The 25,807-nt window shown below is 40.0% G+C and overlaps 1 protein-coding gene across 4 annotated transcripts in view; it reads left to right on the top strand.

Annotated features, from left to right (window-relative positions):
* Positions 1-25,807, top strand: part of LOC149163676 (Protein kinase superfamily protein) — a 413,635-nt gene that overhangs the window by 280,498 nt on the left and 107,330 nt on the right. For all 4 annotated transcript variants that reach the window (XM_089431807.1, XM_089431806.1, XM_089431805.1 and 1 more), the window contains one exon: positions 435-478. In XM_089431807.1, the coding sequence (XP_089287933.1) occupies positions 435-478 (44 nt within the window). The remainder of the gene's footprint in view (positions 1-434; positions 479-25,807) is intronic.

The raw sequence follows: 25,807 nt of genomic DNA, 5'->3' as shown, positions 1-25,807 counted from the left end.
CCTAGCAGTCCCATTGACCTATTTATGGCCACTTGTTGGACATTAATAAATTTATCTTATCATGTTTTATCAGCTCGCTGAAAGATTTCCCTGTGAAGCTAAATGTTTAACCAACATTTCTGTAAATTTCTTATCATCATGCTTCTTGTATGTGCTGGATTCTTCTTACTTAGTTTTGGAAATTTTGCTCTATTTTGTAGTGACTGCAAATTGTTGTGCATTTGGGAAGGGTGTACTATTTAAGTAAGCTGGAAGGGGTTCATGTCTTCTGTGGTACATGTCCGACCTACAAAATTGTGACTGGTTGTGACATTTTGCATCTTCCTTAATTGTATTGTTACTTGTATTATATCATTCGGAGTTCCAGCTAAAATAAATACTTGCATATTTCCTTTGACCACCTAGTCAATAAAAGTATTTTAAATGTCTTGCAGGAGATGGATTACGAGGCAGAAGCTCAAAATGGTTTAAAATTTAGGTAATGCAAAGGAAATATCCATGATTTTTCGTTCTATTTAAGGTTGAAATATCTATAAAGTTGCCTTCTCTCTAGCATATCTAAATGCATTTTGGATGCAAAATCCTTGTGAGTATCTGCATTCTTAACAATTTCAATGCAGAGATACAGTTGTGGGTTGACTATTTTGCTAATGATTAACTATATATTAATACTATTGAGTGTGGTAAGCGGAATTTTGTTATTTGACATCATCATCTAGAGAATAGTGTCGGCTACAATCCTTTTCCCTTTGCAATATTTTGGATAAAGTTTCTAGGATAAGAATCATGTTTAAGAGTCAGACTGCATCTTTCAGTCCAGCAAATTCTTTCAATATATTTGAACTTATTTGTAGTAGTATCGAAAATTCCTGTTATAAGTTACAATCACAAGAGTGATCATTGACAAATACTATAGTTTGTGATTGAGCACCTATGTGTAGGCTCAGTGGGTATCCAAAGAGTCTGGAAAAGTCTGAGGGGATTGCATTCATTGTTGTTCCAAACTCATAGCTTTGGGCAGGTGTTACTCTCAATAGACTCTAGTGGAGATTACTTCTCCAAGTTAACGATAGATGATGATTCACCATCACTTCATGATCACGGAGTTTGAGATTGGGAAGATCCTTTTAGAGTTAATGGATGATGATGATTGATGAAGATCTCAACTCTAAATGATGGCATTTTTGAGATACACAATAATAAGATGAGAGAGAGATAAACATGGAGAAATGAATCTTTTATTTCATGAAGGGTTTGTTACTGATCTGATTAGCAGGGCTGCTAAGGTCTTGACAGCCTCACTGGATTGGCACACATAGGGCGAGGACCCATTGTCACCTTGGCCCTTACCCCCACTCTTTAAGCCCAACACCTCCTAAACGGCTAAGGGAGGCTTCCCCAAATATTGTCCACTGCTCCAGATATATGACCAGTGCCTTAAATGGAGTCCAGTGGGTGAAGGTGTTCTATGCTTGCTTTGGTGGTTGCAAAGGCCCAAGACTTGGTTAAAAAGTGTTTGGAAATGCAGGTCCAGTTGACCAAAGTGCTCCACACTTGGAAACCTACAACCTTTGGCTAGATACAAGTATTAAATGTGTCCTATAAAAACTTGTATCCAAGATGGGTTTTGTGATATGATGATGATCCCAAAAATGGCTTGTTGTAAAGTAATAAAACAATAAAACCAACAAGCTTGGCCTACACTAAATGCGGAAATTAAAAAAGATTTTGATTTTTTTATAGTACACAATAGGGTCAAGTTAAGGAAGAAGGTTAAGCTGGATAAAAATACATCACATACCCGATCGATGTCTGCATCAATGACGCTAGCTGATTTTAATAAAACATGGTAGATCATGACAATAAAGTTACCAAACATTCTAATGAAATCAAGGAACTCCAGGGAACAACAAAGAGAATAGAGAATCAACTCCAGCAAAATCATAACGAATTTGAATAGGATCATGCAATCCTTTCAAATAAGGTGGATCGAAATCATAATGCAACATTAATAGCTCATAATCAAGCAATCGTGATGTTGAACTCTATTTGTGAAAAGTTGAAAATTACACTTGATCAACTACACTAGAATAATGAAGCTACTCACCATCCAGATTTTTTAGATACATCAAACTCATCAGACTCACATTAAACCCCTGAGTCTCCAAAAGCATCTTTCATGCCCAATCAACAAAATAGTAACACAAATTTTCAAAATATGTAGGTTTGGAATCAATATTCAAATATGCAGCTCTCGAATCAATACCTCTTCTTCACCCCACCAGGTGATACATATCAACGAAGAGCAAAACTTGAGCTCTCCAAATTTGACAGTAATGAGAAATATAGTGTTGCATGGTTCAATAAAGCAGAAGAATATTTCTAGATTTACGGTATTGACAATGGCGATGAAAAGATCAGGCATGCTTCCATGCAAATGGAGGGCAAAGCATATAATTGGTATATGTGTTGGAAGAAAATGAAACATGCTATCAGCTGGAAGAAATTCAAAAATGCATTCTTTAAGAGGTTCTAAGGTGTCAAAGAAGAAGAGTTCTTCGCAACACTCACTAGGCTGCAAAAAAAGGGAGATGTGGACAAATAGACTAGAGAATGGGAAACTCTAGCTACACGAGTACCTGGGTTATCAGAGCGTCTTATTTAATCATACATCACAGGACTTAAATCACATCTCCAGGCTGAGCTTAAGCTTCATGACATCACTTCTATAGAAGAAGCATAACAGAAAGCAAAAGTTGTGGAAAAGAAGCTCGAAATGATACATTGGCCAAAAGTTGAAAGAGTTTTTTTGAGACGAAGATTTTCCAAAACTGTTAATGCAAATAATACAAAATATGTTCCACCACAGCGACGTGAAGGAGAAAAAACTAATTTGGAAATGCAAAGAATGAAAGAAGGTAAGTGCAAATGTTTTGGCAAAAAATGGGATAAATGTGTTAAGGGAAAAGAGACCAAGAACCTATATACCCGTGAAGCTACCACTAATTCAGATAGTGAAGAATCAAATTTAGAAGATGTTGAAGATTCTCTGCAATTTTCTCCAAAATCAGATGGCGAGAATATTCCGTAAGTGCCATTATCGACCATGATAAGTATATCTCAGCCCCAGACATTAAAGTTAAAAGGACATATTAGAAAGAGCAATGTAATGGTTCTAATAGATACCACAACACCCACAACATTTTAGACTCAAATATGGCGAAAAGACTCAACATTTTCACATATCCCATGCCCAACATGAAGGTGATGGTAGTTGACGGAAAGAAAATTGAAAAGGTGGGGAAATGCCATAAAGTCGAATCGCAGATTCAGGACTACAATCTAGAATCTCCGTTCTAGACTATACTATTAGGAGGAGTGGATGTGGTCCTAGGTATCCAATGGCTACAAACCCTAGGCACTTACTCTGCCAACCATCAAATGCAATTTATAAAGTTTAGATGGGAGGGGCAAAATTACAACTTATATGGGTTCCAACCCCCTCATAATCAAATTGTATCATCATACCAGATGATCAAGCTAATCCGGAAGGGATCACCAATGTATGTAGTGCAGTGTCATCAGAGATGCTAGCTTCAACATTGGTTAGCGAAGAACCATATGAAGTTCATAACTACCACCTGAAGTTCAAAAATTGATTCAAAAACACAAAAGGGTGTTCCAAGATGTTCCTATGAAGATGCCGGCTGAAAGAGAAATTGAGCACATAATCGAAGTCAAATCAGGGTCAAACCCTGCCAACATTGAGCCATATAGGTATGAACACCACCAAAAAACTGAAATCGAAAGATTGGTCAAAGATCTTTTAAAGTGTGGAATCCTCACAAAATGTAGAAGCCCATATGCTGCTCCAGTAGTTGTAATGCGAAAGAAGGATGAATCCTTTACACTGTGTGTAGATTATCGAGGACTGAACAAGGTAATGATTAAGAATAAGTTTTTGATCCCCTTTATATATGAAATACTAGATGAACTTCATGGAGCTCAATACTTTTCAAAATTGGACTTGAGATTGGGATACTACTAGATCATAATAAGGCTAGAGGACATAGCGAAGACTGCTTTTCGAACACATGAAGGTCATTATGAATTTAAGGTAATGCCCTTTGGATTAAGTAATGCTCTGACAACCTTCCAAGCCACCATGAATGAGGTATTTCATCCATATCTAAGGAAGTTTGTGTTAGTGTTCTTTGACGATATTAATATATAATAAAACATGGAAAGAGCATCTACAACATTTGGAGTAGGTTCTCACTATATTGGAAGAACATCAGTTCTATGCAAAGATGTCTAAGTGCACCTTTGGAAAAGAAGAGGTAGAGTACCTCAAACACATAATATTCAAGGAAAGAGTAAAAGTAGATCCTAATAAGATTAAAGCGATAAAAGAATGGCCCAGACCAATTAACATCTCCAAATTAAGAGGATTCTTAGGGTTGACTGGATACTATCAAAGGTTTATTCAAAATTATGCTCATGTATCTGCACCCCTAACAAATCTATTGAAAAAATTCCTTTCACTGGTATGATAAGGCAGAAAAATGTTTTGAAGACTTAAAGGAAATCATGTCCAAGACACTTGTATTAGCAACTCCAGATTTTTCAAAGCCTTTTGTAATTGAATGTGATGCTTTCAGGTTTTGGCATAGGAGCAGTATTGATGCAGGATGGTCATCCAATGACGTTTGAAAGCAGGAAGCTCAACAAGCGAGAATGTCTCAAGTCTACCTACAATAAGGAAATGCGAGCCATTTATGCATGCATTAGCTAAGTGGAGGCAATATCTCTTAGGAAGTAAGTTCTTAATACAAACATACCATAATAGTCTTCAACATCTCCTCTAGCAGAAAACACTATCCACAGAACAACAAAAGTGGATTGAAAAATTGTCGCCTTCGACATGGATATATTACATAAGAAAGGGAAAGACAACGTAGTAGCAGATGCTTTGTCTAGGAAAGATGAAGAATCATCATTACTTGCAATTTCAGTTGCTGTCCCAGAATGGCTTAATGAAATTCGAAGTGAGTATGCAAAAGATCCAGAAACAAGTATTATAATCAATAACCCTCAGAATTCAAAATTTGAATGGAAAACGATATTTTGTGGTATAAGTGAAGAATTTACCTAGGTCCAAATTCCAAATTTAAAACCAAAGTTCTCAAAGAGTCCCATGATTCATTGTCAGCCGGACATGTAGGTTTCTTTAAAACCTACTATAATGCACGCCAATCATTCTTTTGGAAGGGAATGAATAATGATATTTAAAAATATGTAGCAAAATGCAATAAATGTCAGAGAAAAAAAATTGAGAACATTATGGTCCCCGGACTTCTCCATCCCTTAAATATTCCAAATCAAAAGTGAAAAGAAATATCAATGGACTTTATGAAAGGATTACCCATGTCTGGTGTGTTAGTTTATGTAGTATAAGATGTGTTATAGCCACGAAATTCGGTGGAGAGGCTAGAATACATGAGATCTCCAAAACCCATAAATCGTTTCTGGAAATTCCACCTAGAAATGAATTAATTAGATTATTAACCATTTTTTTAATGTTTCCTAAGTCTAAACTATGGAAAACTAGTTAATTAATTAGAATTAATTAAGTCAAGGTGCGAATCATATAGAAACTCACACGGATCGACTTCAAGATGATCCTAGCCCTTGATTAAGATTTAATCTTGGCCGTTGGAGTCCCAACAAAGGATTATAAGAAGAAGTCGATGGGAACTTGGAGAGTATACACCAAAACACCAAAAGTTCGATTTTCTTGGCAGATCGATTTCCAGAGTAGCAACAGTCAATTGCTGGAGAGCCAGAGATCGAAGCAGTGAATGAGCAACAGAGACAGTGAGTCCAGAGGAGATTTTCCAGATCCTGAGAGTCAGCTACAGGAGGACTGAGTTTCCTAAGTGAGGCTGTGTAGAAGCCTCAGAACCAATAGTTCGATTCGGCCAGACAGAGGGTTGATTCAGTCGCTGGAGGTTGGGAAGATTTCCGAAAGGGACCAACGAGTCATTCTTAGAGGCTGGATTGGGCAAACAACTTGATTATTTGCAGTGCCAGGCAAAGCATACCAGTGGCTGTGTAGGCTTGATGCAGGGGCTTTGTGGAGCCCATTCAGGCCAGTTTTGGAGCTAGATCAGTGCCGAGTGAGACCAAATTTGTCTCACTAATTTTTGTGGCCAATTTCTCCTATAGTGGATGGGCAGTTTGTGCATACAGATTGTACTAAGATTTTCACTGTTGCTTAATAATAAAACGCTCAACTGCTACACTGGTTTTCCCGCATTGGTTTTTTCTGGGGGCATTTGTCCAAAAATAACAGTGTCATTTTTATTGCGTGTGTGCTAGTATTTTCTCAATTTCCAACGCTATTATTTCCGCAGCGTTTTATTTATGAAGGTTGCAGTGTGATTTATTTGATATTTGCTATAGCGAATAAATTGTTAAAATAATTAACAATGAGAAAAATAAATTCCAGTTGCTACAATAGGATTTTGGTTTTGGAATTTTCACATGGTATCAGAGCGTGAGTGATCAACCAGGAAGCTCAGAAGCGAAAGAGGGAATTTCACTGTTCAGTAGGAGTAGCAGGTCGAAATTGCTAAAGGCATCGTATTGCTCAGACAGGCAGGCCAAATTGTTGGGAAGAAAATTCGATTTTCAGTTGCAAGGTTGCAAAAAGGTCGAATTGGACAAGATTGTGATTCTAGCAGTCAAAGGGAATAGCAATAGTTTAGATTTTTGCTGAGTAGATTCCTTGGTTAGACGCAAAGGGTTTTGCAGTAGCAGAATCAACGTCGAGTGGAAGAGAAAGGCACACACTGCAGAGGGAAAATTTCTCTCAGGGAACTTCGAGTCTCAGAAGTTCGATTTTTCAAGGCAGATTGGCAGTAGTAGCTAGCAAATTTGCGCATTCCAGAAGGGAGTGCGAGTAGCAAAGCAACATCCAAGCAGAAGGAAGGAGAGGGTTTTCGACAGTTTTTGAGATGGCCACAACAGGGCATAGAGATCAGGATACGTTGAGGGTTCCTCCAACTATGTCATCTAGAAGGCCAGGATGTCCTTCCAATTGGATGAATATGGCTTGAAGCTCTACATAGACAGTGTTGTGGTAGTTCCTCAGGATGCGGATCAGCTGAACAAATACAGGAAAGAGATGACGCGTGACCATACAATCTCACACATAGCTGGCCAAGATACTGCCAAAGAGATGTGTGATGCTTTCTCCACGCTATATCAAGGAACTTCCGAGCAACGAAAGATGTTCCTAGAAGAAAAGATGAGATGTAGAAGGGGGAAGGCATAGATCCCTTCCCCACCAGGATTCAAGAGGTTCGAGTCCAGCTTGTAGCGATTGGGGCAACACCTCAATCAACAGAGCTAGTGATATTGGCACTGAACAATGTCTTTAAGGAGTGGCAAGTTTTTGTCCAAAGTATATTGAGTAGAGGCAAGCTACCAGAATGGTACAAGATGTGGTCAGACTTGCAACAGGAGGAGTTGAGGCGAGCTTTATTAAAGAGCTCCATCAGTGGCAATAGTAGCAACAAATCGAAGGTAGTGAAGGAGGAGGGGAATGTGGCCCTCACATCAAAGGGTCCCAGTTAGGGGCAGTGGGAAGAGAGAAGGAAGAAGGGCCTGTCAAAGGTCAAGTGCTTCAGATGTGGTGTGCTCAGTCACTACAACTTGTTGTGACCTCTCTTGAAGAACGACAAGTTAGAGAAGTAGGACCAGTAGATAGCGTCAGCTGAGATCGACAAGCTGTCCTCCAGGTTAGAGAAAGACTTCGCGATGTTGGCAGCCATACCTCCAAGAGGGAGGTGGGGTGACTTGGAGTTGTAGCCCCAGAGAGCTACAAGTTAGGTAGGGTCCTTGAGGTGTCCACCTCATGGATCATTACCTGGCTATGGGGGGGGGGGGGCGGCCATAGTATTCAGTAGTAGGATGAATTTGTGGCAGTTGATGCAGTCAGTACCACAGTGACAGTTTCAGACTAGTAGCAGTCAGATGTTGAGGAGCGCAGTGTGGTGTTGACAGCAGAGTAGGTGGCTCAATGCAGAGTTGGCAACAACATAGATTCTTCAGTGATAGTGCAGAGGATAGTAGTAGTCAGAGACTCGGGAGACAGATGCATCATACTGAACATAGTTGATTCAATATTTTGGATGCTTCTCTGTTGCAGTTGCAGCAACAACAGATGAGAGGGATGTGAAAATTTGCTGCAGTAATTGATTTATTTCTCGTACTTGTTTACAATAAGTTATTCACCAATGCTTGAGTAAATATCCAAATAAATTCAGCTACAATCTTCACAAATTTAGAACTAAAAATTAAAAGGCAAGAGAAACATTAACATATGAACAATCACATTGACAAACTTGTTTTTAGACAATCATCCCCGGAAAAACCCAATGTGGGTAAACCGGTGCAGCAGATCTGAGGGTTTCTATTATTGGTGGTAAATATCTTAATACAATCAGGATGCCCCAGAGAGAATGGAAAGCCACTCAGAGAAGATAACTGAGAATTCTCTCACACTGATTCTGGAGATTTTATCCTATCCCCAACTCTTGGATGACCCACTCTACAGTCTCTGCGTGAGCCTACGCAGCCGTTGCGTGACTTCTGCATGGAGACTCCCTCTGACAGCATCAACCTGAGCTGCTGCTACTTCTGCTACTGAGAAAATGCGATTTCTCCTGCCAATCACTCATAGTGATTCCCGACACTGATCTCTGCTTATCCCCCAACACTTCTGGGTCAACCTCCTCCAGTTTCTGCACTGTCCCTCTGTGTGAATCCCCTCCAGTTGCTGCACTATCCCGCCTTGGCTCAGCGCTGGCTCTATTATCCCTCCCTGTGTTCGCTGACATATATTCACTAGAACTGGAAATCACTTCCTTCCAGTACTGCCTCTCATCCTCACTGCTTGATCATTGGTTCAAATTCCTTGGCAAACCCTGCCCTAGGAAAATCGAACAGACTTATCAACTCTTTGTGTGTTCCTAACTGAACCCCAAGCCTCCTTCTTATACTTTTCCTGTTGAGACTTCAATGACTGAGATTAAGTCTCTAATCAACGGCTAAGATTAAAACTTGACTTGATCCGCCTTCTAGATCATTCTCACCCATATTTTGATTAATACCTGTTAATCTAGGTTGTCATTGATGTCAATAGTTGATGTTAGTGGTCGGGATGACAAGTATTCTTGAAGATGCCAGAGGATGATTACAACTCTTGTTTAAGATGTCAAGACACAAATGAAGTGTCAATCATGTATCTTGATGATCATAATGGAAGATTGCCATATCACTGATCTTGATGATAACACTACATGATGACATGTCCTATCTCCGATAATTTGATGATGACATGACAAATCTCCAATGATGTGAGGCTTGATGTCCTTATGATGAAGACTACATAATGATGTTGTATTTGATTGATGAAATATCAGTTGGAAATACAGAGAGGGGGGCTAAATCAATATTCTTTAACAATTAGCACTTTTAAATATTTTTAGAGCATTAGTTAATCTTCAATTATTATTAATGTTTATGCAGTGATAAAAGTGAATAAAAGAACACAGTAGACACAAGAATTTTAGGTGGAAAACCCCCTTTGGGTCAAAAACCACCGATCGCTTTTCTAATAATCTTTTTAATCTTCAGCCCCAACTGAAATGAAAGCAACAACTTCCTAGAATTCTAGAAAAACATTCTTCTCCAGCTCCAACTGGAAGGATGCCCCAATGCCTTGGTTTCTTCAGTAGTCAACTGAATGGATGCCCCAGCATCCTAGACCAACCTACCACCATGAAGTGTTCACAGGCTCCAACCTATAGGCGACTTCATGCACTAGCCTAGCACCTCCCTGCCACCCTTAATGATTGAAATGAGACAAGTGTGTGGATTCCCATACCAGGGACAACGATCCAAGATACAATATGATTTATAATGATTTTGACCGAACACCCAATCACACTATGACTTGCAACCGAACCATGACATCATCCCAACAAAGACTCCTATACCTCCCAATGATGCCTTTTCAACTCTAGGCAGATTGACTCTTTTACAATAATGACTCTTTCAATGATGACACTTTTACAAATGGCTCTTTTACAACTTTACAATGATGACTCTTGGCCTTGACACTTCTTCACAATATACCGGTGGCTGTCATGCCTTCAAAGGATGTCCCACTGCAATGCTTCTTTTGATTTGATACTTCTTCTCTTGAATTTTTGCTTGAAGTTGTACTTGAATCTTCTTCTACTTGCATGTAAAATTTGCCTGGTGAAACCAATCCCAAAACGAAACAAAATACCCTTCAACTTACCTCTGCTTGCAAAACACATGTAAGTGCATAATAATGAATAAATACAAATTAAAATTACAATGCGTACCTAAAGTGTGCTTGTCACTTTTGTTGTTGACTTGTTGCAGCAGTAGACAAAGACTCCCACCCTTGATATAGGCCTGGACTCTATGCAAGACTATATCCAAAACTGACCTAAAGATGTATACAATAAAAAGTTCTCTGTTACGCGGGAACTGCTCCCGAGAGTTGGGAAACTCGTTTCAATGGTTCCCACGCTCCCAGGAGCTTTGGAATTGTATGGGAACGTTCCCTTTTCAGCAGGAGCTAGAATGGGAGCTTGGGAAAGTTCCGGGAGCTTTAAAGACTGTTTTTTTTGGAGTTCCCGCGTTCCCTGGGGTTGGGGAATACAAAGCATGTAGAGAAATATGTTGAACTACCCACAAAACATGAGCCTAAGTTGAAACCTTCGCAGGAAGAAAGGCCAAAGACATCCTTAACACTGATATCCTTAATTGAGAAACTAGAGCAATCTCTTGATGGGTTAAGGAAGTGTGTGACACCTCGATGTAAGGGCGATATCTGGGATGTCATGTTGATGAGTATTTCTTTTGTTGTTTATGTATATATATGGCAGAAGATTGTGTGTGCATATTGTATGTGGCAGTCAATGCTTAAACATTAGAGTTTCTTTACTTTTTCTCTTAAAAATAACTAGAAAAATATATGTAAAATTGTTCCTTTGTATTTTTAAGCCAGATTGTTTCAAAGACTCGTCATGTGTCATAATGAACTTACCATTTTAATATTTTATATATATAAAAGGGAGACTCAGGGAGAGAAACACCCAAAGAATATATTTATATAAAAGAGAGATTGTATATTTATTATTTATATATTTAAATTGATTTGAATATTTGAATATTTTGATTCAATATTAATTTTGATTATTATATAAATTATATAATTAAAAAAATAATTTTTATTTTTATATTTTATATTTTTTTATTATATAATATTACCGCTTCCGATTAGTTGTTTCCTGTAAATTTTGCAGAAACCTCTAGCTGTTAAGCTAGATTGTTTCAAAGACTCGTCATGTGTCATAATGAACTTAACATTTTAATATTTTATATATATAAAAGGGAGAGCCTCAAGGAGAGAGACACCCAAAGAATATATTTATATAAAAGAGAGATTATATTTATTATTTATATATTTAAATTGATTTTAATATTTGAATATTTTGATTCAATATTAATTTTGATTATTATATAAATTATATAATTAAAAAAATATTTTATATTTTTATATTTTTAATTTTTTTATTATATAATATTACCGCTCCTGATTAGTCGTTTCCTGTAAATTTTGGGGAAACCTCTAGTCGTTCCCGACACCTGTACCCAAGTTCCCAACATTCCCACGTTCTAGAAACTCATGCAACATAGATAAAAACTGATTACAGACCCTAGACTTGTGATGGACCCAGGTCTAAGTACAACAACTGAGACAATTCTATCAACTATGACAAGACAATTAACATGAACTTACAACATCATATAGATTTAGCAGACTTGGTGTAGCATCAAGAATATGTAGCATCAAATGTGTAGTATCAAGATTCAAGAATAGGACATCTGAAATGTGGTATCAAAACTAACTATGACATATAGAGACATAGAGATATAACTGAGACCTTGTATGTACTTACATTGTCCTGCATAAACATATGTCAGAGATGATACTCATATTTCAAATGTAAACACTAATCATACATACCTTGCTGTAGGAGACTTACCCTTGATTGTTGATGTGTGGTCCTTACTGTAGTGATCCTTGAATGCATGCTTTTTCTTCCCTTCTAGGAGCTCGATATTGAATCTGTTGTTATGCCCAATCTCCCACGATGACCTGATTATAGACTGGTTCAGTAGAGTGAACTTGTACGAAGTGCCACATGTCACTGTTGCGACCTTCGTCTCTGAAAACACTACTCAACAAACTACAGTCCATCCTCTTTCTGTCACTATTTACGAAATTGGAATCCAATGCTCAGAGAGAAAGTTATGACGATTTTCCCAACTTCACCTATTTGACATGGGATTCGGGAACCTGCAAAAACCCTAACTTGCTCAGATCATATCTCTGAAAATATAGCGAACCAAGATCTAAAATTCGGTCATGAGTTTCATCAAGATTTTGGCTCAAATGGGTTTTAATTCAGCTTCTGAAGCTTCACAGAAAAAAAAGTTATAGCGAAAATGCCACGATGACCTGTTTAAAGCCACAAAATCCCTACTAGAGGAGGATATGAGGGTCATTATTTATATGAATGTCTTGAGTTGAGAGGGTCCTCAACAAGTGAACGTTGGAGGGATTTTAGGAGCAATTTTTATTATTATTAATTATTGACTATTGAATGACCACAACCAATTATGAGTTCCATGCCACAACCCCATAGGGTTTTAGCACACTAATTGGGGTTACTAACTTCAAACATGAATGTCTCTCAAACTATGAATAATTACTTGGCGTGCCATAGGGTTTTAGCCCCTAGTGCTGCTTGGGTTGACATCAATGACAACCATTGATCAACAATACCTTTGCACCAGTGACCCTATGTTGAAGAAGGCAAGGACATGATGATCGTGATCCTATGTTGAAGAAGGCTAGGACATGATTATGAAGACAAATAACGAAGAAATCAAACCATGAAGAAGCCCTACACTCAAAGGCATTATGCCCTGCCTCCATTTTTGCACTCATAAATAACCAGTCGCATTAATAAATATTTTTTACTACCTTAGAGGCAAAATTTCTCTATGAGACCTTCACCATCCTTTAGAGCATATTTAGCTTTCTAATGAGTTCTTACTTGGCCCGAAACTCCAAATAGTTTGGTAGATATTAATTTTTTGAAGTTAGGAATATTAATCAGGTCCTTGAGTTGACCTGTGCTAGGCCTCTCAAGTCGGCTTGCTCCCAGAAGATGTGTCCCTTCATTTGGAAGACGAAATCACTATAAATAGAAGTCTGTACTCCTCATTTTATGCATCATTTTCGGTCAAGCAATTCAGAGATAAGGCAGGGAGACAGAAAAGAGGCCGAGGAATATAGCATATCACGTTTTTGGTTATTTCTATTTTCGCTGATTGGGCATACTTCTGTGATTATCCCTTTCAAGCTCAGACTACAGGACAGGGCGTGGATCTGAGTTACAAATAACTGTGAGGGCTTGGTTTTGCAAACTTGTGATACGTCAGACAAGTGTGAAAAGTCACAACTCGGACCTTGAGTGACAACTACCTGTGGGGAACCAAAACCATGGAAAATTACCACTGTAGAAGCTCGGAAGTTTAAGGACAGTCATCACCACAGTTTGGTTTTTTCTGGACAGTAAGTAGCTCAGATTACAAATTGTGTGGACAGTCATCCCTGAGGGCTCAGATTATTGCTGAACATACATATACCTCAGATCAAGCAGCTCGGACCTGTGAACAAGAACAAAGAATAGTCATCCTTCAAGCCTCGGATTTGGTGCTACTTTGAAGAACAATCCAATGAGAGTATTGCAGAAGGACAACCTCCTATATTAGCTCGAACTATGGTGTAGATGTCTCAGACCTGAGCAGACCTGTGACTTGTTAAAGGCACTTTTTGGACCTACAGTAGCATCTTCCTCAAAACTGTGGAAACCATCATTTCAGACCTGTGAAGATTACACTTCAGACTTGTGTTGGATTGTTGCAGACCTTCAGTGTTGTCACAGTGTTTGGATTTGTCCTGCAACTACAAGCACATTTTTGACATTGCTTTTGCAAACCTTATTTCAAGGATTGGAGTCCTCAAGTGTATAGTGATCTTGGAGGCTTGCACAAGTAAAGAGCTTGAAGATGTACTTTGAAAGCAGTTTTGAAGCCTAGGCTATAGGAGTAGTTTTTGGGACAAACTGAAAAAAACCTTGAAGAGGACTTGAAGTGGACAAATCCTGTTGTTGGAGAAGGACGTTGAAGACTACTTTGGAACCTTGGAGCCTTGATTGAAGGAGTAGGCATTTGGAGCACCTTTTGAAGTACTCTTGGAAAAGTCTATTAATGACACCTTGATAGATTCTTGAAGACATTTGGAAGACTTGTAGAAGTTGTTCCTGAAGGCACCCTTGGAGACGATGATACATCGAAGCCGTCATCAGGTGACCTTGAAGAAGGTTTGTTTGGGTAACATGAAGAGCATTGGTGACACCTTCATTTGAAGAACAAGGTTGTCATTGATGGCAAAACGTGGAGACTAAGTGAAGGGATAACTGAAGATTGATAGGGCTCGATGAAGAAGACTTTGGGAGTCGTGAAACCAAATATATCTTGACAAAGCGAAGCTATAGGATTGGTGTCCTTGGAGTTGGTGCTCTTAAACTCAAGGTTGGAGCCTTGGTGAAGATAAGTTCGAAGCCCTAGAGGTCGGAGCCTCACTAACGTCCGAGTAGGTGCTTGACACATCCCAGGTTGGAGCCTGGATGTCTTCTTCTAGGGTTGGAGCCCTACCTATATTGTACTTGATCCATTGTAAAGATTATATTAATAAAAGAATTTATTTCTATTGGTCATTTTGTGTTCTGAATATAAGTGATCTAACTGGTAAAAGTAACAATTGAAAAGAAATACTGATTCACCCCCCCTCTTAGTATTTCCAACAATTGGTATCAGAGCCAGTGCCTTCACACAAAGCTTAACAGCTTGAAGGTTGATCATTAGAACACAAATACTGAAGCCAAGGAAGAAAGTCTCCAATCCTCCTAAAATATGTGTCTCCCTCAACCACCGAAATTGAAGTCATTCAATTTGTGAAGGCTCCATTGTTCAATGGAAACTTTGATATATGGGATGCAAGAATGAGGAATTTCATAAAGACTCAAGGCATTGAAGTCTGGAAATCGATGATAACTGATAGCATGATGGATGGAGAATCCAAGGAACATAATACAAGAGCAATGAAAGCAATCTTGAATGGGCTACCTGATTCTATGAAGGCCAATTTTGAAAAATATTCGTCAGCAAAAGGCATATGGGATAAACTTCATGATCTTCACTCAAAAGGAGCATTGACAATGATCTCTAGTCATGAAAATGATGGAAAACAAAAAGGAAATCCAGAACCCATCAAGGAAGCTAAAGATAAGAGTGATGACATCAAGGCTAAAGAAGACCTAGAAGATTAAGAGAATGAAAAAGATTTTGAAGAAGATCTTCTCACTAAACTTATGGCTGCCATGGAAGAGATTAGCAATTTAAAAAAGGAAAATGAGGAACTTAAGAAGAAAGTGCAAGTTGGTGACCAGGGCAAGACAAGGAAGGAAGTTGACATTGTCAAGCTTCAAGTACAAGAACGAGATGAGGAGCTCACCAAGATTAAGGAAGAATTTCATCAAAACAAGAGAAACCATCATGAAGAAGTCATATTCATGACAAATCAATCAAATAAGGCAAAGAAACGGGAAGATACCTTGTCAAGCCACCAATGCTTGGTACTTGTTAGGTTGTTTACACCGCCTTTTCTTGGCTCTAGGAGCTCCAACGAATTCCTTTGCGTCCCTCAGAGTTTGTTGTACTTCTCAGCTAGTTCTTTCATTGGTGGTGGGTGGTTCCATCTGTTCCTCTTCCTATTTTTGTACTTGCTGTGACACTCCTGGCTCCTCTTCTCTTGAAGAGATGCTAGTACTAGTTACCGTGCTTGAACCAGATACCTATCTTCTTGCCAGATCTGATCCCTTTTGCTGGACTAGAGGAGCATCCTTAGCCTGTCCTTCAAATCACATCTCTCGAGATTTCTTGAAAGCTCTATCTTCCATGAATTTTGCATCCCGCCTTACTACAATCTTCCTATTGCTCAGAATGTAGATTCGATACGCCTTTGAAGTCTCGCTGTAACCCACGAGATACCCAACTTCGGTAGTCTGCTCTAACTTTCTCCGCTTCTCTTCTGAATATGGCAATAAGCCACACTTCCAAATATCTTGAGGTGACTTACTTCTGGCTTCTTTCCCGTGAAAACACCCTCTGGCATCTTCTTTCCTAAAGCCCTGTGAGGAGTCCTGTTCTGAATATATATAGCCATGCTGCTTGCTTTAGCCCATAAAAACTTGGGTAGATTCTGATCATATAACATCACCTTTGCTGCTCCAACAATAGTTATGTTCTTCCTTTCTGTGACTCCATTTTGCTATGGATTATAAGGTGTTGTCCATTCTCTTCGGATCCCTTCTCTTGTGCAAAAATCTGTGAAGTCCTTATCCATGTATTCTCTGCCATTGTTTGAGCGCAATATCTTGATCTTCCTTCTTGTCAAGTTTTCCACTAGAGCCTTAAACTCCTTAAACCGATCAAAGACCTCATCCTTGGTTCTCAAAAAATAAATCCAAGTTTTCCTGGAATGGTCATCTATGAAGGTGACAAAATACTCAGCACCATTGATGGCTCTTGTAGACATTGGATTGCAGATGTCTGAGTGTACTAAGCCTAATACACTCTTAGCTCTATTGTTGCTTCTGGAATAAGTTGCTTTGGTGTACTTTCCTAGTATGCAGCCTCTGCATGTATCATCATGCTTGGTAGTAAGCACTAGAACCCTCGTAACAGTTTCCTTGAGCATCCTTAACGCCCCATGATGTAAATGTCCCATCCTTCTCTGCCACAGCTCATTTAATTCTTTTTCTCCACTGACATTACTGCTTATCAGTGCCATAGGAGACTCGAGTTGCAACTTGTATAATCTGTTGCTTCGTGTTCCAATTTGGGCTTTCTTTTTCCAATAAGGATGCTTGACATATACTCTATTACCAATGAAGTACACATCATATCCCTTATCTTGTAACTGAGATACAGAAATCAAATTCATTCGCATACTTGGCACATGCAATACGTTCGTGGCCCAAAGACTATCTCCTGTTGTTGTTTGGAATGTAACGGTTCCCTTTCCTACTGGGGTGCATTTCGTCTTGTTACCCATTGTGATTGTGAAGTTCATCTGTTCTTCCTGATAGCTCGAGAATATTCTCGTTCTCCAGTCATATGAGCTGAAGCCATGCTATCAATGTGCCAATCCTCGGATGATGCAGAATTCGATAAGCAAGCAAATTCCTCTTCCAACCTGGAGGCCAATTCGGAAATATTCTGATTCCTATTATTCTCCATGCTCTTTTTCTTTGCTTGCATCCTTCCTGGACCTTGCTCTGATACCATGTGAAAATTTGCTGCAGTGATTGATTTATTTCTCCTATTTGTTTACAATAAGTTTTTCACCAATGCTTCAGTAAATATCAAAATAAATTCAGTTGCATACTTCACAAATTAAGAACTGAAAACTAAAAGGCAAGAGAAACATCCACATATGAACAATCACATTAACACACTTGTTTTTGGACAATCATCCCCGGAAAAACGCAATGTGGGAAAACGGTGTAACAGATCTGAGGGTTTCTTTTATTGGTAGTAAATATCTGAATACAATCAGGATGCCCCAGAGAAAATGGCAATCCACTCAGAGAAGATAACTCATAATTCTCTCACACTGATTCTGGAGATTTAATCCTGTCCCCAGCTCCTGTTGAAATTTCTAAGTCTATCCGTTATAAATTTTATCTATATTCTTCTAGTTTATTTCTACTACTTGTTAATTACAAACAAGTTATTTAAACATATAAACATCGAAATAAACACAATACAGTCTCAACCATCTACAGATCAATAGCTGAAAGAAATAGAAAACACACAAGTGACACCGTTATTTTTGGACAACTCGTCCCTGAAAAAACCCAATACGGGAAAACTGATGCAGCAATTCTGAGGGTTTATTTTATTATGTAGTCTATCCTTGAGTACAACTGGGTGCCAAACTGGCTCACCTGACAGAGAAAAACATCTGGAAGTAATACCCCTCTATTCGGAAGTAGGTATTCAAAAAACCTGCCCTGCGAAACTGTCTCCAGCACCACTGAAGCACTGTGTCAGCCCTCCTGGCCTCTGCGTCCTGGCCTCTGCGTCAGCCGTCTGAGGCACTGCGCAGCCTTTACGTCCCTTTGTGTCACTCCTATCCTCTGCATGGATGACGCAGGCCCTCTGGCCTCTACGCTGTCTCAGCTAGCCTCTGCATGGCCTCCTCTGGCTTCTGTGTCTGCCTCTCTGCCTCTGTGCTGGTCTCTTGACACTATCCCTACCTCTCATTCCAGTACTCACTGCTCCTCGTTGCAAACTGATCATTGATTCGACTTTACTTGACAAACCTCGCTCTAGTATATTGAATGACTGATCACTCTGGTGTATCCTCCAACTGACCCTTAAGATTCTTCTTATACTTTTCCTGTTGGTCCTTCAATGACCGAGATTGCATCTCTAATCAACGGCTAAGAATAGATTTGGCTTTATCCATGTCTTTTGGAACCTTCTAACCCAGTTTTATATTAATACCCATTAATATTTTATTTTTCTTAAGTTTAGAGTTAGGAACTCCATTAAAAATATTAATAATTTTAATATCTTCTAAACCGGGAAGAATCTGCCCAAACCATTTCTGGGTCTTGGAAATCTCATGTGCTTTAGCATCTTCACCAATTTTCGTGGCTAGAGCACATTCGATGCTACCCAAAACAACACTCCCTCTTAGCGAGGACTGTGCTCTAGTAATACTCCATACCGTGCATCACTCTGATTATACAGCATCGGTACCTGTGTTGATGCTAGGCCTCCCTGCCCAACATCCTCTGCACTGCTGCATCTTGTACTGCTACCCATGGCCCTGCCATTGCCACTGCTGCATTCGTATGACAGCTCCCTCTGCATCCGTGCTGTTGCTGGTCCTTTCTCCCAACACTGCATCTGCACTGCAACCCCCTCTCATCATGTTGCATCGTGCTACTGCCAACTGCTACTGCACTGCAACTCAGTTACTGAGAAGTAAGTAACTGATCCACCCAACTTCTGACATCCTTGTCAGGCTAGAAACACTCCCCATGTTGAAGCTCTATTTGCCACTAACAAGTGCTCCCTCTACTACGTTTGTGCTACTGCAACAACTCCCTGCATCTCACATTGTTGCAACCCTGTCTGTGCCATCCTGCACTGTTGCAACACTCTCCGTGCCTCTCGCATTGCTGCAGCCTGCTAGCCTCGCGCTGCCCGGGTACTCCTGCACTGTAGCACTCTCTGCCGCCTTGTCTGCATCCATTTCTACCGATATCCACCAGTCCTGTTACTCTCTCTTCGAGGCTCCCGTAGCAAGGTATAATCCAAGAGGTTGGGCACCTCAAGGGTCCTACCCCTCATCGCCTGTAGTCCTCTTGACTACAACTCGATGTCTCCCCACCTCCTCTAGAGGGACATGAGCACTCATGGCACAATTGTCATCCTCCTCTACCTCCTTTTCCGCCTTTGCTGTCGCTGCCTTAGAGTTAGACGCCTCCCCCTTGTTCTTCTTCCTCGGACACTGGTTCGCATAATGACCTAGTTCCCCACAGTAGAAGCATTTGACCTTGGAGAGGTCCTTTTTCTTCCTCTTCTCCTTCTTTCCCACAGGTGCCAAAGTTGCATCCTCTTCCTCTTCCTTCTTGATCCAGACTCCTTTGCTGCTACTTCCTGTCTTGCTCAGTCGTTTGATCTCTTCTTGGCGAAGAGCTACCCACAATTCTTCCCAATCTGGAAGATTCGCCCTGCCTAATATGCTCTGGACAAATGTCTCCCACTCTTCAGAGACTACGTTTAGTGCGGTCCTCACCAACATCTCCTCATTCGACATGGCCCTTATGGAAGGTAGTTGGTCCCTTATCTCCTTCAACCGAACGAGGAAGTGATCTATATACTCACCCTTCTGCATCTGGTATAACTGCAGCTGATTCTGAAGCAACATCTTCCTCTGCATGGAAGTATGCTAGTACAATTTCTTCAAGGTGTCCCACATTTCCTTTGCTGTCTCCTTCTCGGCAATATGTTGGACCACATGATCCTTGATCCCATCAAGGATGATGCATTTCGCCTTGGCTATTGCCTCCTCGTACTTTTCATTATCAGCCAGGTCAACTGGGATCGCCATTGTTTTCAAGGTGAAGGCCTTGATGCGATGTCTATCTAGAATGGATGGGATCCTGGCCTTCTAGATCACAAAGTTGGACACCCCATCCAACCTGTCTTGATCCCTCAGCCCATTCATGGCCATCTCTCTGCTCTTCTTGTCGACTCCTCCGAGTCTCTCTACTTCCCTCTGGAAGTTCTCTCTTTGACTCCTGCTAAGTCTCTCTACTTCTCGCCTGGAAGTTCTCTACTACACTCCCTCTGAGTCTCGATTTCCCTTATGGAAATCCGTCTGCCAACCGTCGAGTCGCCCCTCTCCGATCTCCTATGCACCTCCAATACTGATCCGGATTCCTTGGCTAGAAATCTGCCTCGGTAGCGACTCCCTCTACCTTGGTTTTACCCTGTTAGGTACGTTTCTGCGCATAGTACCCCACCAGCTTCACTCTCGCAAACTGCCCACAACTGCCTATGCCCCAGCAACTGAAGGATCGAGCCTTTCGGCTCTGCGCAATCCCAACATCGGTTGAATCAACACCTCCTGGCCACAGCGTTGATCCTTCCTGGCTGAGAAAGATGACTGGGCACTGTGTAGGTTAGATTTGCCCACCTCTGCCTCTGCATTGACCCTCCTCCTAGTTCGAACTGATGACGCAGGCCCTCTGCGTCAACCCTTCCCTGCTACTTTCTGCTAGGAACAACTTCTGTCACTTAGGACAACTATTTTTGCTGTATATTCTTTGATTCAACTGGCGCCTTCAGCTCTCCTGTGATTTGCAACTCCCTCTGATACCATGTTGAAATTTCCAAGTCTATCCCTTAGAAATTTTATGTGTATTTTTCTGGGTTATTTCTCCTACTTGTTAATTACAAACAATTTATTTAAACATATAATCATCGAAGTAAACACAATACAGTCTCAACCATCGACAGATTAACAACGGAAAGAAATAACAAACACACAAGTGATAGTGTTATTTTTGGACAACTCCTCCTCAGAAAAACCCAATGCGGGAAAACTGGTGCAACAATTCTGAGGGTTTATTTTATTATGTAGTCTATCCTTGAGTACAACTTGGTGTCAAACTGGCTCACCCGATAGAGAAAAACAACTGATAGTAATACCTCTCTATTCAGAAGTAGGTATTCAAAAAACTTGCCCCACGAAACCCTCTCCAACACCACTGAAGCACTGCGTCAACCCTCCTGGCCTCTTTGTCAGCCCTCTTAGGCATTACGCAACCTCTACATCCCTCTGCATCATTCCTGCTGCCCTCTGCGTGGATGACGTAGGCCCTCTGGCCTTTGCGCTGTCCCAGCTAGCCTCTGTGTGGCCTGCTCTGGCTTTTGCGTCTACCTCTCTACCTCTGCGCTAGTCTCTCGGCATTATCCTTGCCTCTCTGTCTAGCACTCACTGCCCCTCACTGCAAACTGATCACTGATTCGACTTTACTTAGTAAACCTTGCTCTAGTAAATCGAATGACTGATCACTCTGGTGTATCCTCCACCTGACCCTCAAGCCTCTTCTTATACTTTTCCTGTTGGTCCTTCAACGACCGAGATTACATCTCTAATCAACGACTAAGATTAGATTTGGCTTGATCTATGTCTTTTGGAACCTTCTAACCCAGTTTTATATTAATACCCATTAATATTTTATTTTTCCTAAGTTTAGACTTAGGAACTCCACTAAAAATATTAATTATTTTAATACTCGTAAACCAGGAAGAATCTGTCCAAACCATTTCCGAGTCCTGGAGATCTCATGCGCTTTAGCCTCTTCACCAATTTTCATGGCTAGAGCACATCCAATGCTACCCCAAATCAACAGCTCCTGGATGACCCATTGCGTAGTCTCTGCGTGAGCCTACACAGCCACTGGGTGACTTCTGCGTGTAGACTCCCTTTGACTGCCGTACTGCGTCAACCTGGGTTGTTGCTGCTTCTGCTGCTGAGAAAATGAGATTTCTCCTGCCAATCACTCACAGTGATTCTCGACACTGATCTCTACTTATCCCCCAACACTTTTGTGTCAACCTCCTCTAGTTTTTGCGCTGTCCCTCAACGTCATTCCCCTCCAGCTACTGCGTTGTCCCTCCTTGGCTCAGCGCTGGTTCTATTGTCCCTCCCTGTCTTCTTTGATGTATATTCACTGATACTGGAAATCACTTCCTTCCAGTACTGCCTCTGATCCTCACTGCTTGATCACTAGTTCGAATTCCTTAGCAAACCCTACCCTAGGAAAATTGAACTGAGTGATCAATTCTCTGTGTGTTGCTAACTTAACCCCAAGCCTCCTTCTTATACTTTTCTTGTTGAGACTTCAACAGTTGAGATGAAGTCTCTAATCAACGACGAAGATTAAAACTTGACTTGATCCGCCTTCTAGATCATTCTCACCCATATTTTGATTAATACCCATTAATATTTTGATTTTCCTAAGTTTAGACTTAGGAACCTCATTAAAAATATTAATTATTTTGATAAAATACAATCCGGGTGAAATTTCACCAAACTGCTTCTGGGTTCTTTAGAACTCATGTGCCTTAGCCTCTCCACCAATTATCATCTCTAGAGCAAATCCGATGCTACCAAAAACTAACAAGGGAGTTGCAGTGTTGGCAGCAGTATGGTAGTTTCAGCAACAACATAGATGCAACATCAGAGTTGCGAAGTGATTGGTGGGCAGTACAGCCAGACATTTGCATCGTGACAGGAGGTGATACAGAAACAGGGTGTTGTGGTAGGATACGCAACAGTAGAAAGAACACGGTCGTCACTAAGAGGGAGTGTTAGTTTTTGTAGCATCGGATGTGTTCTAGCCATGAAATTTGGTGGAGAGGCTAGAATACACGAGGTCTTCAAAACCCATAAATTGTTTCTGGAAATTACACCTAGAAATGACTTAATTAGATTATTAACCAATTTTTTATTGTTTCCTAAGTCTAAACTTAGGAAAACTGGTTAATTAATCAGAATTAATTAAGGTGTGAATCATCCAGAAACTCACACGGATCGACTTCAAGATGATCCTAGCCTTTGATTAAGATTTAATTGTGGCCGTGGGAGTCCCAATAGAGGATCTAATCATGGTCGTTGGAGTCCCAACTTGGAGTGTATACACCAGAACACCAGAAGTTTGATTTCCTTGGTAGATTGGTTTCCAGAGTAGCAACAGTTAGTTGTCGGAGAGCCAAAGATTGAAGCAGTGTGAGGTATAGGGACAGTGAGTCCGGAGGAGATTTTCCAAATTCGAAGAGTCAGCTATAGGAGGGTCGAGTTTCCTCAGTGAGGCTGCGCAAAAGCTTCAGAGGTAGCAATTTGATGGAGGCTAGGAAGATTTCCGGAAGTGATCAACGAGTCATTCTCAGAGGCTAGATTGGGCGGATAGCTTGATCGATTGCCGTTCTAGGAAGAGCGTACCACATGTTGAATAGGGGCTTCGTGGAGCCCATTCAGAGCCAGTTTTGGAGCTGGATCATTGGCGGGTGAGACGAAATTTGTCTCACTAATTTTTGTGGCTAGTTTCTCCTGTAGTGGATTCCCAGTTTGTGCATCCAGATTGTACTCAGATTTTCATTGTTGCTTAATAATAAAACCCTCCACTGTTGCACCGGTTTTCCCGCATTGGGTTTTTTTGGGGACATTTGTGCAAAAATAATGGTGTCATTTTTATTGTGCGTGCTAGTATTTTCTTAGTTCCCTGTGCTATTGTTTCTGCAGTATTTTATTTGTGAAGGTATTTGTGTGATTTATTTGATATTTGTCATAGCAGAAAAATTGTTAAAATAATTAACAATTAGAAAAATAAATTCCCGTTGCTGCAATAGGATTCCAGTTTTGGAATTTTCATATGATGGCAAGGACAAAAATCTCGTAGTAGCCGACATACTTACCAAGTATGCACACTTCATAGGAATGAGGAAATCAGACCCAACAAAACAAATCGCCGAGATATTTGCAAGAATGTCTACAAACTACATGGGTTTCCCAAGGTCATTGTTAGCGGTAGAGACACCAAATTCAAAGGTAATTTCTGGTAGGAATTTTTCAAACATATAGGAACCTACCTCAACATGAGTTCAACATACCATCCTTAAACAGATGGTCAAACAAAAGTTTTCAATAAATGTTTAGAAGCCTACCTACGTTGTTACAAAACAAACAAACAAAATAAGTAGGTTCAATGGTTATATCTTGCCGAATGGTGGTACAATTTCAATTACCACACTTCAACAAAAATGACTCCATTTCAAGCTCTATACGGTTATGAACCTCCTGAATGGAAAGGCCCTTCCATTATCGAGACAAAACTTCTAGCAGTTAAAGATCAGTTAGAAGAAACATGAAAAGTCTTCCAAGCACTAAAAGAAAATCTAAATATTGCAAGAAATCGTATGATGTAGCAAGCTGACAGAAACAGAACCGAAAGAGAATTTGAAGTTGGAGAATGGGTATTTTTTACACTTTAGCCTTTCAAATAGTTGTCCTTAAAACAAAGGGGAAGAAACAAATTGGCACCAAAGTTCTATGGACAGTACCAGATTAATAAAAAAATCAACCAAGTAGCATACAATTTGAGCCTTCCTGATAAAAGTCATGTTCACAATGTCTTCCATGTATCATGCCTTAACAAAACACTTGGAAAACACCAAGTGGCACAAACAACACTTTCAACATTAGATGACGAAAGGAAGATTATTTTAGAACCAGAAGGTATCATCTCCACCAGGGAAAAGAAGTTGCGATCACAAGTGTTGCGAATATAATTTATATAAAATTAATAAATATAAATGAATAAATAGTAATCATAATTATAGTTAATTAATAATTGGTTAATGAAGAGGCATGTTTTGAAGAACATGACCATTCATTGAAGGTGCACCTACCTAGGTATATAAGCAGGCCCTCATTTTAACATTTAATCACTCTTGTACATTCATCTTAATAAAAAATATTACTTACAATACATTGTGTATTTTACATTTTAAAGTACAACAAGCTACAGTTTTGTTGCTTCAGTGGTATCATTGTTACGAATATAATTTATATAAAATTACATAAATATAAATGAACAAATAGTAATCATAATTATAGTTTTTTACCACTCAAGCTAGCAGGGAAACCTAGAGGGGCACTTGCTAGGTCAAGAGCAACAATGAAGCTAAAGCCCACTACCACCATAGCTAAATCTTCCTACTCTTTATGGACTTTCATCGATCGGAGGAAACTCGATATATAGAGAATCACTTATGAAGGATAGATCAACTAAGATGCATAATTATAGTTTGTTACCACTCAAGCTAGCAGGGAAACCTAGAGGGGCACTTGCTAGGTCAAGAGCAACAATGAAGCTAAAGCCCACTACCACCATAGCTAAATCTTTCTACTCTT

The sequence above is a fragment of the Pinus tabuliformis genome, chromosome 5_1 (genome assembly GCF_031772625.1).
Source record: "Pinus tabuliformis cultivar Carrire ecotype Pingquan chromosome 5_1, CPIR1, whole genome shotgun sequence".
Taxonomy (NCBI): Eukaryota; Viridiplantae; Streptophyta; class Pinopsida; order Pinales; family Pinaceae; genus Pinus; species Pinus tabuliformis.
Note: the sequence above shows the minus strand (reverse complement) of the source record. Positions and strands in the feature narration are given on the sequence as shown.